Source organism: Mixophyes fleayi, chromosome 5, assembly GCF_038048845.1.
Source record: "Mixophyes fleayi isolate aMixFle1 chromosome 5, aMixFle1.hap1, whole genome shotgun sequence".
NCBI classification, from domain to species: domain Eukaryota; kingdom Metazoa; phylum Chordata; class Amphibia; order Anura; family Limnodynastidae; genus Mixophyes; species Mixophyes fleayi.
The window spans coordinates 48,057,628-48,075,564 of NC_134406.1; the positions used below are offsets into that span (position 1 = coordinate 48,057,628).

At 38.7% G+C, this 17,937-nt stretch overlaps 1 protein-coding gene and 1 long non-coding RNA gene across 3 annotated transcripts in view; one reads left to right on the forward strand and one right to left on the reverse strand.

Annotated features, from left to right (window-relative positions):
* The window catches only part of XRCC2 (X-ray repair cross complementing 2), a 6,578-nt gene extending 961 nt beyond the window's left edge, over positions 1 to 5,617 (forward strand). Inside the window, exons 2-3 of the mRNA XM_075211240.1 lie at positions 3,024 to 3,105; positions 4,665 to 5,617. Of these exons, the coding sequence (XP_075067341.1) occupies positions 3,024 to 3,105; positions 4,665 to 5,389 (807 nt within the window). The 3' untranslated portion in view covers positions 5,390 to 5,617. The remainder of the gene's footprint in view (positions 1 to 3,023; positions 3,106 to 4,664) is intronic.
* Positions 5,618 to 10,237: 4,620 nt separating this feature from the next.
* The window catches only part of LOC142157654 (uncharacterized), a 51,872-nt gene continuing 44,172 nt past the window's right edge, over positions 10,238 to 17,937 (reverse strand). For both annotated transcript variants that reach the window (XR_012692551.1, XR_012692552.1), the window contains 3 exons: positions 16,817 to 16,870; positions 16,329 to 16,384; positions 10,238 to 12,107 (listed from right to left, as the gene is read on the reverse strand). This is a non-coding gene — a long non-coding RNA (uncharacterized LOC142157654). The remainder of the gene's footprint in view (positions 12,108 to 16,328; positions 16,385 to 16,816; positions 16,871 to 17,937) is intronic.

Here is a 17,937-nt window from a genome sequence, read left to right on the forward strand (position 1 = left end):
GGGGACACGGGTGCTCAGTGTTTTGCGGGGCAGAGGGGACAAGGGTGCTCAGTGCTGTGGGGCATGGAGGAGGGGACACGGGTGCTCAGTGTTTTGCGGGGCAGAGGGGACAAGGGTGCTCAGTGCTATGGGGCAGGGAGGAGGGGACACGGGTGCTCAGTGTTGCGGGGCAGAGGGGACAAGGGGTGCTCAGTGTTGCGGGGCAGTGGGGACAAGGGTGCTCAGTGTTTTGAAACAAAACCAGAGAAAAAAACAATGCTGCGCTCGATATATCCTATATTGTATGTGGTACCAGCTGCATGGCAATATAAATGCCCAAATATGTATACAAAACAAAAAGACAGTTGCCAGCGCTTATCCTTTTCACTGCATATCTGTATGTCTAGCAAAATGAAAACATGAGGTATTAGTTCATATTTTGATCAAAAGATTTAAGCCTGCATCCCAACGTCAAGGGTACCTCATTATATGCAGGTCCTACACTGACCTATATGCTTTAAACACCATTAAAATGCAGTTAAAATTAGATGCACTCACCTCCCAGGTATAGGGGTTTACATCTAGCAAGGGCTGGCTTGTGAGCCACACCCAAATGTGCCTTAAATAGGCTTGTTAGACAGCTGCTATGACAAAAAGGCAATATTTTGAAACAAAACCAGAGAAAAAAACAAGCCCGCGCTCGGTATATCCCACATTTTATATGGTACCAGCTGCTTGGCAATAAGCCCGCGCTCGGTATATCCCATATTGTATGTGGTACCAGCTGCATGGCAATATAAATGCCCAAATATGTATACAAAACAAAAAGACAGTTGCTCAGTGTTTTGGGGCAGAGGGGACAAGGGTGCCGAGTGCTGCGGGGCAGAGGGGACAAGGGTGCTGAGTGCTGTGGGGCAGAGAGGACAAGGGTGCTCAGTGCTGTGGGGCAGAGAGGAGGGGACAAGGGTGCTTAATGCTGTGGGGTAGAGAGGAGGGGACAAGGATGCTCAGTGCTGTGGGGTAGAGAGGAGGGGACAAGGGTGCTCAGTGTTGCGAGGCAGACGGGACAAGGGTGCTCAGTGTTGCGGGGCAGAGGGGACAATGATGCTCAGTGTTGCGGGGCAGAGGGGACAAGGGTGCTCAGTGTTGCGGGGCAGAGGGGACAAGGGTGCTGTGGGGCAGAGATTACTAGGGTGCTTAGTGCAGTAGGGAAGAGGGGGCAAGAGTGTTCAGTGCTGCGTGGGTTATTTTGTTTTTTTTGTTTTGTTTCTTTCTATGGGGCAGGATATTTTCGGTACTACAGTAGGGTAGAAAATATATATATATATATATATATATATATATATATTGGTGGACATTATACCGAAAGAGAGAGCGTTTATAAAGTACACTTTTACTTGAGCAATTTTCACAAAATAAATTGAGTTCCTAAAATATGCCTGTTTCTGTGTTTTTTTTTTTTTTATATATATAAATATCTTCTTTGTTTACAAGAAAACTAAATAAGCACACTTTACTGGATGTTTGGTGTATGTTTTGGCCCACAATAAAATGTATATGTAAACTGTTTGGAGGAAAGACTTTTTTTAAAAAACGTTAGTTTCCCCAGTAGTTTTTATCTGGTAGAATAAGGATAATGGATCTGTATTTAGTGAAACAGGTGTCTTTTTGCTACCAGAGGATTTAGGATAGTCATGTCTGCACTGTAGATTAGTAAGTGAGCAAGTGCCATGTGACATAGTAATTTATCCAAAAGTTATAAGACAGGGTCAAAAGTGAGGAGCCAGCTATATTGCAATTAAAAACTTGCAAGCCATGCAAAGAAAATTCTACAGGTAGGAGCCATGCAAATTAGCAGTGACTAGAAACCAGCCTGTGTGCATCTGCAAAATGGTAGTGTAATGATTTTATTGTAAGTCCATAAAATCATTACACTACCCCACGTGCCTCCACAGAAAGTGCATTACACCGGCACTTGTAATCACATATTAAAGCACATTTCATCAGATTGTGCACCTATAAAGAAAAGTTTTTTCACCAGCCTGGTCCACTCTGAATTTTTCCTGTTACAGAGTATCTGGTTTTTGGCATTTTAGTTCTTCCAGAATTTACATTACTATTACTATGTTGATAACCACTTTACAGCCTCAAGGAAATTGTGATGTCACTCAACCTTCAGGCTTTGACCAGGGTAATAATAACAGCTCACAATGCTGACCCCTGTATCTAACTCTAGATGTTGGAACCAATAGCCAACATTTAGGGGCGTATTCAATTGTCGGCGGAAACGCCGAAAATCCCGCGGTCCGCGCACGATTAGCGGGAAAAACAGTTAATACAGTCATTTACTCGCTGGATTTCAGCTCGCAGCTCCCTGAGCCGCGAGCGGAAATCCAGCTACAAATTACCGTATTAACGCGGAAAAACAACAATTGAATATGCCCCTTAGTGTTAAAATAGTCCTGAGGCACCAGAAATGGGCTGCCATCTTGCTGTGTTTTGTACACTCAGCCCCCCACCCCCAGGCCTGAATACACAGAGTGGGATTTCCTTCAGTCACCATTACAAATTTTTTTCTTTTTTGTCACCAAGGTGATTTGGCATTTTGCCCGTCCCTGATTTGCAGAGATGGAGCCCTAAGTGTGGAACAGGTATTGCTGTTGGTGCACAGAATGGGTTAAAACTTCAACCTAGATGGGCTGATTCAATTCAGCCATGTTAGTCTAAGAATAACGCAGCGCTAATACTCTTACCTTTAATACAGTAATTTTAACCCGCATTTTGGGCTGCGATCAAAAATCAGCGTGAAAATTACTGTACTAACGGGAATACCGCACACCTTTACCGTAGTAACTGTAATAGTGCGCAGGCCTCGTTATTCCTAGAATTGTCTGAAAAATATAGTAAAATAAGTTGGCTAAAATATTTGTTTACTTTATGTATAGTGCTGAACTTGATGGCTAGAACATTATTGTTTAAGAAACACGTTTTAATGTGTATATGATTTCAATCATCTTGTTTATTCATAAATTAATTTTCCCCAGCTTCTTGCTAGACTGGAGGGTCGTGCTTCTCTGAAAGAACTCGAGCCTTTGCTGTTTGCCTGCGAAGATTGTCCAGTTCATGGTAAACTTCTAGAAATTTCTTCTTCTTACATTTAAATGTTGTTCATTTGGTTGCTCTGATTTACATATTTGTTGTGTAAGTAGCATGATACTATTTACATAAAGAAGAATTATGTGCACAATATCGCTATATTGGGGTTAAGCTAACCTGCCAGCGTCAAGGCATCTCCTGTAGGCGAGTCCCTAAGCTAGTGACACAAATTTATTTTCAAAGTGTCTCATTTAGAACCTTCCCCTGAACCTGCATCTTATAAAGCCTGCAGCACCTGGAGGGAGTCAGGTCAACTCCCAGAAAACAAACTAGAAAATAGTGAAAGTGAAAAAGGTGCGCTTCTTTAAATTAATGAAATGTGAAAAAATCATTTGAGACGGCAGCCAAGGACAAATAAGACCTATGTGCAAATGTCGTCCAGCGCTAAACTATAAGGTTATTTTATTCTATTTTTTTAATGTTTTGGTGCTGGTAAATATTTTTAAGAGCATAATAATGAAGTAATGAAACACAGTAATTGAAGAATCAGTAAATGTAATTAATGAAAATCTAGAGAAAGCCAGCAGTAACCGCCTTAAATTAAAGTGAAATGTAATGACTAAATTACTTTATTACCAGGATTCAATAACTTTTTTTATATACTACATTACATGTACACAATTTAACAAAGAAATATAATGAATAAGTAACTATATTATCAATCACTATAATAAAGAACTAAAAAATTATTTTATACACTACAATATATGTATAAATTCTTCCATCAAAGCTACATCGCTGTGCATTGTACCCGCAAGACGCGCTGGTATATGTTGCTGCAAATAACTGTCACAGTTTCTAGACCACCCAGCAGGTCACATGTTTCAGGTCGCCCAGCAGGTGCACAGGGAGAGTTCACGAACTGTCACAGATTTCAGAGCAACCAGCAGGTGCACAGGTGTATTGCCAACTGTTACGTTTTCTAGAGAACAATTGTAATACATTGTAGTAAATGGCTGGTGGACGTTTTGGGGCATAACTCCGGAACGATATAATGGATTACAACGTCAATATTTTTCTGCAAATCTACAGGCCAAGACCTTTAATTAACTGCATCATAAAAATAAGTGACTCATAAAGGTCGTATTCATGCTATTAGTATATAGATAGTGAATGAACTGTATGAATATGTAGAAAGCAATAGAATTATGATTTTGACATAACGATATAGATAAGTGAAAGTGTGCTAATTCTAAACTGGCTCACATAATCCATTGAGGAAACTACAAACGGTAGTGAAACACTATAGGAAAGGGGGAGGGGACTAAATTTTATTTGACCTATTTTGTCATACATTTTTTATTTTATTATGTGTGTTGTCCCCTAATAGACTGCCCTAATTTACTATGTTAGCCCAAAGTTCTGTTTCATTTGTTTAAAATGTCTATTCTTTAAGCCTGTAGTCTGTTTAATGATCACTAGGAAGCCTCTCGCACAATTTAGCATTTTGATATAAATGTTGGGAAAGATATATATTTCCCACAAAAAAATTACTATATAAGTGTTTTATGTATGCTTTTCTCACGCAGGTGATATTATTGAATTTCATGGCCCCGAAGGCACAGGGAAAACGGAAATGTTTTGCCATCTAATCTCTCGGTGTATCTTGCCAAAATCAGAAGGCGGCCTGCAAGTGGAAGTGATATATATAGATACAGATTATCATTTTGATATGCTTCGCCTGGTTACTATACTTGAACACAGACTATCGCAGAACAATGAGGAGACAGTGAAGCAGTGTCTGAGCAGGTTCTTCCTGGTCTACTGCAGTAGTAGTGTCCAGCTGCTCCTCACACTTTACTCTCTAGAAAACATGTTCTGTAGTCACCCTTCCCTGTGCTTATTAATCATAGACAGTCTGTCTTCTTTCTACTGGATCGACAGGAATAATGGGGGAGACAGCATTTCTAAACAAGAGTCCACCATTAGAAAATGCATTGAGCTTCTCGATAAACTCATCAAGGAATACAAGCTGGTTCTTTTTGCTTCGACACAAACTATAATGCAGAAGTTCCACAATGGCGGCAACGAAGCTTCTTCTCATTCATCAAAGCAGATTAGTTCCCCTGTAGACTTTAAGCCATATCTTTGTAAATTGTGGCAGCACGTCACTGCAAATAGAGTTTTCTTTTCAAAAGAAACAATACAGGCGAATAATATCCAGACATTTTCCATTACATCTTGTCACCTTAAGAGCAAAAATGTCATCAGGCGCTCATTTGTGATAGCTGAATCTGGAGTACAATTTAGTTGACAATCTTTTGAATGTTCTTCACTGACTGGAAGACATTTACACATTTCTGGACTATTCTGAAATCAAACAAATTCACAGTATCTGTGAGTTGTTTTTTTAACTTGTTTTTTGTTAATCTTGTTAACACGACTACATTCTAAGTAGTTTCCTAAGTGTCTCAAAAGAAGGACTTAAATATTGGTCAAATTGCTTGGACTTCTAATCCATTAAAATTTCTTATTAAGTGTTTTTGCTTTCGTGTGATCTTGTTGCTGTAAACCTAAATTGCTTTCTTGATTCAGGCAGGAACCTCTATGAAAACTGATAAGAAGGTACTTTTATACTTAGCAACCAATGAAACATTTGCTTTCATTTTCTAATCTATACTGGAAAATGAAGTACAATCTGATTGGTTGATATGGTTACAGCTTTTTCTTTTTTTTTATTCCCTGTGCATCTGTGTTTTCCAACAAGTTACTTTGTTGTGATGGTCTTATGCCAGAGTTAAAGATTTGTGTTTAAATATCACACTACTGAGTAAATTAGGTGGACATTCTTTCAACTATATAAATGTGGGGCTGGTTGAAAAATAAAAATGAATTATAACAGCTCTATTTGATGCCACAGACCTCCACTTGCAAATTCAATCAGAAATACATTTTCCTGGCCATGTAAAACTGATGCTGAGCAAGGAATGGAAGTGCATCAAATAGCAAATATAATTTGTGGTATAAGTTTGTGTGGATGCTACTATGTGTTTGTTTGTTTTTCCATTGATGCATTTGTGCTACCTCACACCCACCCAAAAGTTGCAGGTTTTTTTTAAATGACCGTTCTCCTATTTAAAACAAAGAAAAGATAGTCCTGCGCTCTGAAACAAACAATATAATAATCTCTATGTGTCAGCATATACATAAATAGGAGAATTTTGTGCCAATTATAGCTATATAGGGATAAGCTCACCTGCCAATGTTAAGGCATCTCCTGTAGGTGAGGCCCTAACCAGTTTAGCACGGGGTGTCACATTTAAAACCTTTCTGAGTCTCCATTTGTGCAACTGAGACTTTTGCATTTTTATCTACAGTAGAAATGGCAGATATGTTGCTGGCTATAGCAGTGTGCTGGGGGATCTCTCTGTGTGTTTGTTCCTTTTATAATAACCCCACCCTTTCATGCACCTGCTATAGCCTATAAATTGATTTGAGCAACTTCCACTTCTTTATTTGTCTGAGAGGCATGTTGGTATCAGTAGCTGAGGGGGAGTGCTGACATTGGATTGCTATTTGGAAGCTTCTGGGGTACCTCTTTGGTAAGTTAGCTCTCAATTTAAAAACACATATGTATGGCCCAAATATATGGGACTCTCATTGTTTAGAGTTAGAACCACCCTATTAGCAAAAGCGCAGTGGAGTGGTGGGTGGCTATAACATACATTTGCAAATGTGTGCAACTAAGACTTTTGCATTTTTATCTACAGTAGAAATGGCAGATATGTTGCTGGCTATAGCAGTGTGCTGGGGGATCTCTCTGTGTGTTTGTTCCTTTTAGGATAACCCCACGCTTTCATGCACCTGCTATAGCCTATAAATTGATTTGAGCAACTTCCACTTATTTATGAGTCTCCATTTTCAAAGTTTTCCTATTTAAGCACGTTTTGCCTTACATTTTCCAACATCATTTGAGAAACATCCTGTTTGAGGGCATGCGTTTGATAAAACAAACTTAAAAATTACAATTGCTGTTACGTAAACTTATTTGTCATGATGATCTTGAGGCATTGAAATTAGATTGCATTAGTTTATTAATTGATCTCATGACCCCAGTGCTGAGAGGCAGAAGTGCTCATCATTTAGCTACTGTGCTGCCCATATTTAATGGAATAATAACCACTAATTTTAGGGAGGAGAAATCAAATTAGTACTTGCTTGCATGCTCCCTTTTGCATTAACAACCAATGCCTGCTTTTAACAGCAGTTGGCACAGGAGGAGTTTGGCATTAAGGAGAATATGTCTGGCTGGAGAGGGTGAGCTGCAGCCACCAATGACATGATGCTACCCTGTTTAATCTGAAACAATCTCACCCACACTGCTCATTGTTAATAGCAGATATTCACTATTAATACACATAAAGTTCATTTAAATGATTAGGTACAGTAATTATGCTTTACACATAAGAGCAGACTCAAGCAACCAGCATGATCATTGAGCCTTATTTTCTGTGGTCAAGTTGGCCCCACATGGGCTAAATTGCAGAGGGGACCCCATTTGCTATGTTAAGTCGAGGCTTGAGGAATCCCAAGAGCCATGCAGCCAATCCACCTAAAAAGTATTGCTGAATTTTCATTTCTATTGTCAATAGATACACATCTTCCCTGGCTCCCTAGTCAATCAAATCTAGTGGTCAGCTTGGTCTTTTAAGTAGTGAATTGTACATTATTGTGTTCAACTCTTTGTTAAAACTTTTTTCAATTGGATTTTTTGTTATGCAAATTGATCACTGTGGGGGTTGCACATGCAGCAATTTAATGTCTAATATATCCAAATTTGGTGTCAAAATTGTTTTGGGTCTAGGAGTGCTTAAAGAGGTTTTGCTATCTGCAGCATGCTGGAAAAGAATTGAGGCTAGATTTACTAAGCTGCGGGTTTGAAAAGTGGGGATGTTGCCTATAGCAACCAATCAGATTCTAGCTGTCATTTATTTAGTGCACTCTACAAAATGAAAGCTAGAATCTGATTGGTTGCTATAGGCAACATCCCCACTTTTTCAAACCCGCAGCTTAGTAAATCTAGCCCTTGGTGTTTACTGCAATACGGACTGACATATAAGTGCTTGCTGCTCCTAGTCCTTGTTTCTTTGTATCACTGGGTTTGAAGGGCAACACAACAGTACATTTTATCAAAATCGTGTGTTTCTCCTGCTTTTATGAAAAGGTTTATGTGTAATAATCATAGGTGGAAGTGGGGGTGTATACGCTGGTATAGCATACCGCCACTTCTACTGAATTCATTGTAAAACCATCAAACCATCACTTCTAAATTTCCACTTTGACCACTGATAAGAATCATATTTTCATTGGACTTTACTGTGTTATGCACACTTCCTATTGCTGCTCCTTTGTAAGTGAATTCACAGAAATTATGATAAATTGTGAATACTTTGCACATACATACTATTTATTGTGAGGAATTATGTTCAAGCTACAGCTAGATAGTTCCTCCAGGTGAGCTTGTTTGAGTTGTGTGTTGTGTTAATTATTCTTTACTCTTTGAGTAAACAAATTATGTTGTCACCATTAATCAAACTCTACATCAGATAGTTTAAATGTTACATTACTTAAGCAAGCTTCCAGTTGTGAAGTACTGAAACAGAATAATGTTATGAACTCACAGGCAGTTATATATCTGGTGCATTGTCCTTCACTGTATACACTGTAGATTAAGTGGACCTGGAACACTGTTGATCACTTCATCATCATCAACATTACATTTATTTATTGCAGAAAACACAAAAATTGGGTGGAGTTCTTGCCAAAGCTCCGGAGAACTGGTGCAGCTACCGTCAAGACCCACTCTTAAACAATAAAAAATCTCATCAGGGAATTTCTTAACCAACAAAAAAAATGAATTGGACAGAAGGTGTACAAGAATATCCTCGACCTGCAAGCTATCATTGAAAAGGATCCTAACAACAAATATAAGTAGACAGGCCGGCATGACTTGCATTTCTGAAATATAATGGAAACTTTCTGTAAATGTGTGGCCAGTATGAATAGCAAAATTAACTCCTGGTGCAATGCTTATACTGTAGATTGTAAGGAAAAATGCAGCGCAAACAATGTATTAGCCAATTCGGCTCTTTGAAGATGTACAAATATAATCTTGTATGTTATTGTTCATTTATTGAAAGTAAAATCTTTCAACTTTCTGTCATCTTTAAAACAGATAACTAAGTAAAAAATGAACATATCATCATATAATGCCACTCATTCTGCAGTGCTGTACCGAGAACCCACAGCAGTCCCTGCCCCATTGGAGCTTACAGTTTAAATTCCCTAACACACACAGACAGACAGAGAGATTAAAGTCAGTTTTTAATAGCAGCCATTTAATAGAAGCCAGGAAACCCACGGAACATACAAACACCACACGGATAAGAGCATGGGCGGGAATCAAACTCATGACCCTAGTGCTGAGGCAAAAGTGCTAACCACTAAGCCTCCGTGCTGCCCAATCTCAATGTGTCTTTTTTTCCTTTTTTTTTTTTTTTACTGGTAACCAAAGTGATTTATGTTAAAGAAACACCTTATTATTTTTTTGCACATTTTCCACTATAATATAAAATGTTGAAATTCTTACTTTGTTTCCACATCATGAAATTTGCAATTGCTCCCTGTGCGGGACCAACCTTTTTACTTTCCCTAAAAATGTGGCCAATCTTCTCTGTCCCAGTACTAATTCATCCCTTTGACCTTAAAGTGGGCAGCACTACAAATCAATGTCACATACAGAGAGACATTTGTGAACTCCAAAAAAAAAAAGTATTTTGCCTTTGAATGGACCTCTACTCAAAACTGGGGATGTTTTTTTTTTTATTTTTTTTTTAATAATGTTTCAATAACATTTTATTACATGAGTAGAATTGAATCTACAAATGTGCTTTCCCTTATCAAGACACCTAAGTGGTGTAAAATGCGTCGTATTGAAAACAACACCTCAGAATTCATGTATGTACATTCTCTATGGCCACTCGCTAAGCCAAGAATACTCCTAAAATGCATAGTCTCCTCTGAAGTTCATTTAAATATCTTGTCATACAACACATAATCATCTTTATTTTTTTGATATGGGCACAGTACAGTACACCAAGGAATGACACAATCAGAACAACTTCTCCTAAGAGAAGGAACAAACTTTTGTACCCATGCAATTGATGTCATTTTGACCGACTGATCCATGGGTTTACCAGTCGCAAAATAATATGGTACAGGTATGTATTTTCACAGCTTTATAAATGTCCCTTTTCTGTCTCTAGTCAAATGAAGTTACAAAAAAATTTTCATTGTAAATTTTTAATGGAGGGTCTTAAGCCAATACTTCTTTTTTAGTGGCCTATTTTGTGTTGCATATATACTTTCACAGCTGCTCAACGTCAACAACTAAACAACAACTGCATTCTGATTTTCCATAGAGATGAATTCAGGACAAATCATCACCGACCGGTTTGGGGTTTGAGACTTATAGATGACAAAATGTTCCTCATTCTAACATTCCGTCAATCGCTGAAAACAGAGTGACCAAAGTCAAATCCAAAATGTCGGCCAAGACCGCTAAAAGCATTCGGGAACTATTCAAGCACTACATCATTTTAATTTCTGAGGACCTTTTATGCTTTAATAAGAGCAAAATGTTTTGTTTTTTTAGTGCCACTTAATTTTAGAAAAACATGTTAAACCTGTTTTAATCCTGTTGCAAATCCTTTTCTCGTCACTGCAGAACTCTCAGCTCTCGGCGGTGTATGTATAATTTTACTAATAATTACTGTTGATTTTCAAAACCCTTAAGGCTCTGTTCTGAAGAACAAAAATATTTCCCTGTATTTTAATGACTATTCTTAGCATTATATTTAATTAGCCACGGTCTCCAAACATTCTGACACATTCAGTTTACAGCTTTGACGACGTGAAAGAGTTAATGACTTGGAAAAGGAAATAACAACAATATTTTAATAACGTTTTCTATAAATTGGCACACCATTAGGCAAACAAAATATAATTTTCCCAAGAGTCGTTATTGGCATACTTCTGCTGGAGTCAGTGCTTTACTGCAACCGTTTTCAGTCCCATTTTCAGGCCAAGTCATTTAGAAGCGGAAAGTGTGACAGAATTTCCCTAAGAACTTTTGCATGTGTACGTTAGTATTTTATTAATGATGTAGCTGCTTCCCTCATTATACCCATTGCTAAAAGACCATTGCTATAAAGCCTCACAGTGCTAATAACATTCTGAACTGCAGAAACTACTTCCAGACTTCTAAGCACGAAGAAAATTTGGCTTTTCTACATGAAACCTGCAAACATGTCTCCAAGTCACAAGCGCGGTCAATGAGAATGTTTAAGAGCTATGTCTGCTTCAACAACATCTCAAATGCTAATGTTTTCAAAAGCTTACTCCTTAAAAAAATAACTCCAAAAATATTTTGACATTTATAATGCTTCAATTGATAATATGATGATTGTTCAAATCATTGTTACTAATGTGACTGCTAACTATTGGTGAAAATGGCACTATTGTACTTTACTACTGCTGTATAAATACTACTGTATTTATACAGCAACAAGATAGTCAGTGCTGCTATGCAATCAGGGAAAAAACTTTCAACATGCAGTGAATAAAAAAATGACTTTAGTCATAGGAGGGCCCTGCATGCTAGAGCTTACAGTCTAAAAGAGAGAATGCAGCTGATACATAAGGTAGAAGTGTTAGTTATGTACAGACACCTATCACCAAGCTAGTTTCTCTGTAAGTGTTATGCCCCACGACTACTTAGATGAGCTTTTAGAAGAGTTAGGGTAGAGATCTTCATCTTTAGCAGCTGCCTTTCCAGTAGAGCTTTATGTGGTCACAGGTACTCAGATTCCCCCAGGTCTTAGGCTCAGAGTAGATGCCCGCAGTGCAGATGGAACCGGAGGTGCCTAGTCCAGGCTAGAGTGGGTGGTCAGAGTCAGGCCGAGGTCAGAGGTCTGTAGGGAAACAGCGAAGTCCAGAATACAAGCCAAAAGGTCAGGGTCACAGGCAAGGTCCAAGGTACAGGCAAAAGGTCACAATGGTAGATCAGGTATACAGGAAACCAACAGCAGGTCAGCAACAGTGCGGGACTGGAACGCTATAACCGGCAGGGAGGCTAAGCCCTCCCTGCCTTAAACACAGAAGGTATAAAATCAGGGTCCTGCCCTATAACTATCCCCCAGGTGCTGCCTAATTAATCCAAAATGAATTAGCCCGCAGGCTGTACCTTAATCTGCGCGCGCGCCTGGCTGTCAGGGTTGCCGGGACGCGGCGCTGTATTAGAAAGCGTCCTGACCGTTGATGAGGGGAACCGGAAATGACGTCCCGGCTGTTCCCACGACAGCCGGTACGGGGAAGGAGGAAGCGAGCCGCCGATCACCCTGGCTTGTGACAGTAAGTACAGAAATGTAGAGTGTTGAGAAGCAGACATTGGTGAGGAAATAAGATGTGAGAAGCAGTGGCATGGCCAGGGAATGGGTTTATCTACTGAACTACAGTCTGTAATGCCAGGGTATATAAGAACTTTTAAAAGACATGTTTTTGTAGTGCACACCTAAAATGTTAAAGTTTAGAGGTTAGTCTAATCGTCCAAGGTAGGGCATTCCTGAGTATCGATACAGAAGACATAGGTGCATTGGTGGACCGGAGATCATGTGTAGGTGGTAAACTGAAATAAAAGATGTAGTAGGGTGCAGCATTGTGGAGGGCTTTGTAAAGGAGAATCAGAATATTAAATTATATCTTGGGGAAAAAAGAGGGCAGCCAGTAAATCAGTCAGTAAATCAGGGCAGTACTAGTAAAAGGGTTAGTAATGAAAATCAGCCTGATAGCCACATTCAAGGTTGAGGTGGAGACACTTTGGTTAAAGAAACGCCAACAAGTAGGGGTTACAATTAAATATTACCCCAAAAGCAGGCTTTTGGTTTGGGACTGATGGTAGTGTGGGGTGGTATTGGAAGAAGTGAGCACAAGCATATTGGCATTGAACAGTTTAAGTTTGATAGGGGAAGTGGGGAGGAGGTGTAACCTAATAAAGACACTGAAAAAATAGATAGGTATGATGAGAACAGGATTGGACAGTGTCCTTTAGGTCAAAGAAGCTAAAGGTTTGTATGAGCAATTTTATTTAGCAATTGTATTTCTAATGGTAATTACTACAGCCTTATTGCAACAGAGTCTGATCTGAATTAAGAAAGTGCAATTGTATTTCTAATGGTAATTACTACAGCCTTATTGCAACAGAGTCTGATCTGAATTAAGAAAGTGCAATTTTATTTCTAATAGTAATTACTACAGCCTTATTGCAACAGAGTCTGATCTGAATTAAGAAAGTGCAATTTTATTTCTAATAGTAATTACTACAGCCTTATTGCAACAGAGTCTGATCTGAATTAAGAAAATGCAATTTTATTTCTAATGGTAATTACTACAGCATTATTGCAACAGAGTCTGATCTGAATTAAGAAAGTGCAATTTTATTTCTAATAGTAATTACTACAGCCTTATTGCAACAGAGTCTGATCTTAATTAAGAAAATGCAATTTTATTTCTAATGGTAATTACTACAGCATTATTGCAACAGAGTCTGATCTGAATTAAGAAAGTGCAATTGTATTTCTAATGGTAATTACTACAGCCTTATTGCAACAGAGTCTGATCTGAATTAAGAAAGTGCAATTTTATTTCTAATAGTAATTACTACAGCCTTATTGCAACAGAGTCTGATCTGAATTAAGAAAGTGCAATTTTATTTCTAATAGTAATTACTACAGCCTTATTGCAACAGAGTCTGATCTGAATTAAGAAAATGCAATTTTATTTCTAATGGTAATTACTACAGCATTATTGCAACAGAGTCTGATCTGAATTAAGAAAGTGCAATTTTATTTCTAATAGTAATTACTACAGCCTTATTGCAAGTTGTCCTTTCACTCTTTGTTTGTTTAAACCTTTTATTGCTAGGGTTTGTTGGGGGGTTTTATTGAGGGCTTGATTGAAGAACACTGATCCCATGTGTTTGTTAACCTTATATATTCATTGTAGAATGGCTGCAAGCCAGTGATGGCTGTATAGTTAGTATGTATAGATACAAGTGTAAAACAAAAAATTTAAACAGCATAATTCGAAGTTATACTGGAGTTAAACAGTCAACACTTCCACCCACTCCCCCACATGGCTACCACATCATTACTTAATACTATCCAGACATCCATGAATAAACTACATTTGTTTATTGCAACAGAGTCTGATCTGAATTAAGAAAGTGCAATTTTATTTCTAATGGTAATTACTACAGCCTTATTGCAAGTTGGCCTTTCACTGTTTGTTTGTTTAAACCTTTTATTGCTAGGGTTTGCAGCTCCCTGCACTAATTCTCTGATTACACAGGACATTGCAATTAGATAATTCTTTTAATTCCCTATTTTTTGCAATTTTACTCATAAATCCCAATGCTTGCCAAAATATTTTTCTTTCTCTCTTTTCATGGCATTATCTTTAGGACTATATCATCCTTCACCCATCCTGCAACACACACCTCTGTCCACATTGCCCCATCATACTTCACTCACCTCTAGTGAGCACTCATGACCTCTTGTCGCCAGAAACTAAAAAGACACACATCTTACAATCATATTTCCTACCTTTCTTCCTCCCTGCTTCTATTAGCTGGTGATATATCACCTAATCCAGGTCCCCCTCACTTCTCACACACGCATATATCTGAACACTACAGAAATCCAGCAAATCTCAAACGCATCACCTGTCTCCCCTCTCTTCCAAAGTCCTTTAAATGTGCCCTTCGGAATGCACGCTCTGTTTGTAACAAACTTACCTCAGTACACAATCTCTTCCTCTCAAACAACCTAAACCTTCTAGCAATAACAGAAACATGGCTCACGCAATCAGACACTGCCTCACCTGCAGCCCTTTCACATGGTGGTCTCCATTTCACCCACACCCCCAGACCAGGAGGCAGACAAGGAGGGGGGGGGGTTGGACTACTTCTCTCCCCACAGTGCACGTTCACAGTTCTACAAAATGTCCCATCACTCACATTCACATCTTTTGAAGTACATGCTGTTAGGATTTTTAACCCATTCTCTATGCATGTTGCTGTCATCTATCGACCTCCTGGTTCACACCAACAATTTCTTGAACACTTCTCTGCGTGGGTCCCTCACTTCTTATCCTCTGACATCCCTACCATCATCATGGGTGATTTCAACATCCCTATTTCTAATCCACATTCCAATGCTGCTTCCAAACTACTCTCTCTAACCTCCACACTTGACCTCTCCCAGTGGATTGAATCTGCTACTCATCAGGATGGCCACTGTCTTGATCTTGTTTTCTCTAGACTATGCTCAGTTTCTGATTTCCTTAACACTCCTTTCCGCCTCTCGGGTCATCACCTTATTAGATACTCGCTCACCTCAGTTCTTTACCCTCCCTAGTGTCAAACTCTTTCAAGCCTCCTCACAACCGCAGGAATATCAACTCTATTGATCTTCAACAGTTTTCTACCTTTCTCCAACACCTTCTCTCCCCAATTTCTACATTCTCCTCCCCTGATCGGGTAGTACCCCATTTTCACCAAACCCTAGATACTGCCCATGATCACGTGGCTCCAGAGACTCTACATACTCCACGTAGACTTCGTTGCCAACCGTGGCACACTAAAGTAACACAAACTCTACAAAAACTTTCTCGTAAAGCAGAACGTCACTGGTGTAAATCTTGCACCTCTAATGATTTCATCACATATACTGATATCTAGCACTCCTACAGAAATGCTCTGGACACTGCTAAACAAGCATACTACCGATCTCTCATCTATGCTCAGGCTTCTAACCTCAAACGTCTTTTTAACACATTTAAATCTCTTCTGAATCCTCCCGCCCCAAATCCTCCAACTACCATCCGTGCCCAGGATCTTGCTTCCTATTTCAAGGTCACTGCCTGTTGGAGTATAAATCACAATAGGACAGGACAGCTGTAAAATTGAGTCACTAATCAAGGATGTAGTGAATATTTTTTTATATACAAATAGTGTTTTGTGTATTTTATTTTCTTTTACTGAGGTATTGGTACTCTGATACTTTTAAAAAGTAATCCAACATTTACTTCATTACTCTTCAACAAACAGGCCAATATTTATAAAACTTTTTAAGTACCATATTGTTTGTTCATTGTTTGCTCCAGGTGTCCTGCTGAAGTCTGCATGTTGGACCTGCATTCGGCAGACAGAATCAAGGATTAATGAATATAAATCCTTAGAATAGATTTTCAACACAGAAAAGGGACAATGGCAAAAGTATAAAATGAACAAAAAAAGTCACTGGAGAGAGAGTTCAAAGAACAGATACATAATGTTAAAGATCTGAGAAGTTGTACTGGAGGAGGTTCAAGGTACACATTTCAAATGCTTTTTATGAACTTCAAATACATTTCAGATACTTTCTGTGAACCTGTGAATACAGTTTATATGGTGTATGTGACAATGGAACGCCATGAGAATTGTATATATCAAGACAGATTAATATTTTCACAACCTTGTACATTTAGAAGTGTGTAATGACATTTGATGTTATCTCCTAGTGTTAGCTCCCTCCTATACCATTTAACATGGATATTCAGAATACCTTTATTAAAATGTCTGTACCTGATGCATGGTGAGAATCCTCTTGTTCCCCAAGCCTTCTTTCCATTCTGTCCACTAGAAGACATAATGATGGCAGATGGCGGAATTTATTTTGTATACAAAAAATGACAATGACATAATAAAATGGCAGTATATAGAAAGTGTGCAGCAATGTTCTAGATCATGCAGTAGAAGAAGAAAGGAGGGGTAAGGCATTATAATGACTCCTATCATGGTCTACATCAATATATAAAAAATAGGGAAAGGACAGAAATTTCCTCAACATTACATATTTCCAATAACAATTAGGTTGTCTGTGGCTGGGTCCTATTTGTCCCAGAAGCACACAATTTGGGATACTAATTATTTATTGAGTGCAGTCTTGCACTGGAATAGTTAAAAATAATCCTGGTGGTGTAGTGACATCCAGGATAAACTGGTGGTATGAGGACGCTGCACCTCCAGTCCTGAGTCTGATGACCAGAGAGCAACATCACTGAAAGTCCTACTAGCAACTCGAGATTTGTCATAATGAACCTAGAAGCAGCAATGCATGCTGGGAATGCAAAGAGTCCAAGCTCCGTAGGCTCAACTTAGTGACTCTGGTTTCTGATGCTGGAGACAAATTTGTCTCAAAGATGGTGCCAGTGACAAAGACCTGAACTTTGGGCAGCAGATCTAAAGAACAGATGTTTCAACTAGGATTAAGTGGTGGCAGTACAGAGAGGTGATTAAGTCCCTTGGCATCTGGCAACACATGGACATGTTCCCTCATAAAAAGACACTTCAGTACTGCTCTCTCCTGCTCCCATTATTGAAAGGAAAGAATATTAAAAACTGGCAAAAGTAAAGTATTAAACAGACCCAATCAGTTTCCTATAATGCATTGTTGGACCATGCAGGGGAATAGGGAACTATTCATTATCTATTTAAAACCAGTGTTAAGAATATATAGAACCTTCAATCTCAAATCTTCAATTTATATGGGAAGCATAATAATTCAATAAAAGGTTGGTAGCCTGAAATCCCCCTCTCAGATGAAAGGGTGACACATTTTAGTCTTATGTTCGTACCTGCCTAGACATAATTTGTAATAATGCCTAAGCCTATGTCAAGAGATGAGTATAAGAATTGATATTGTA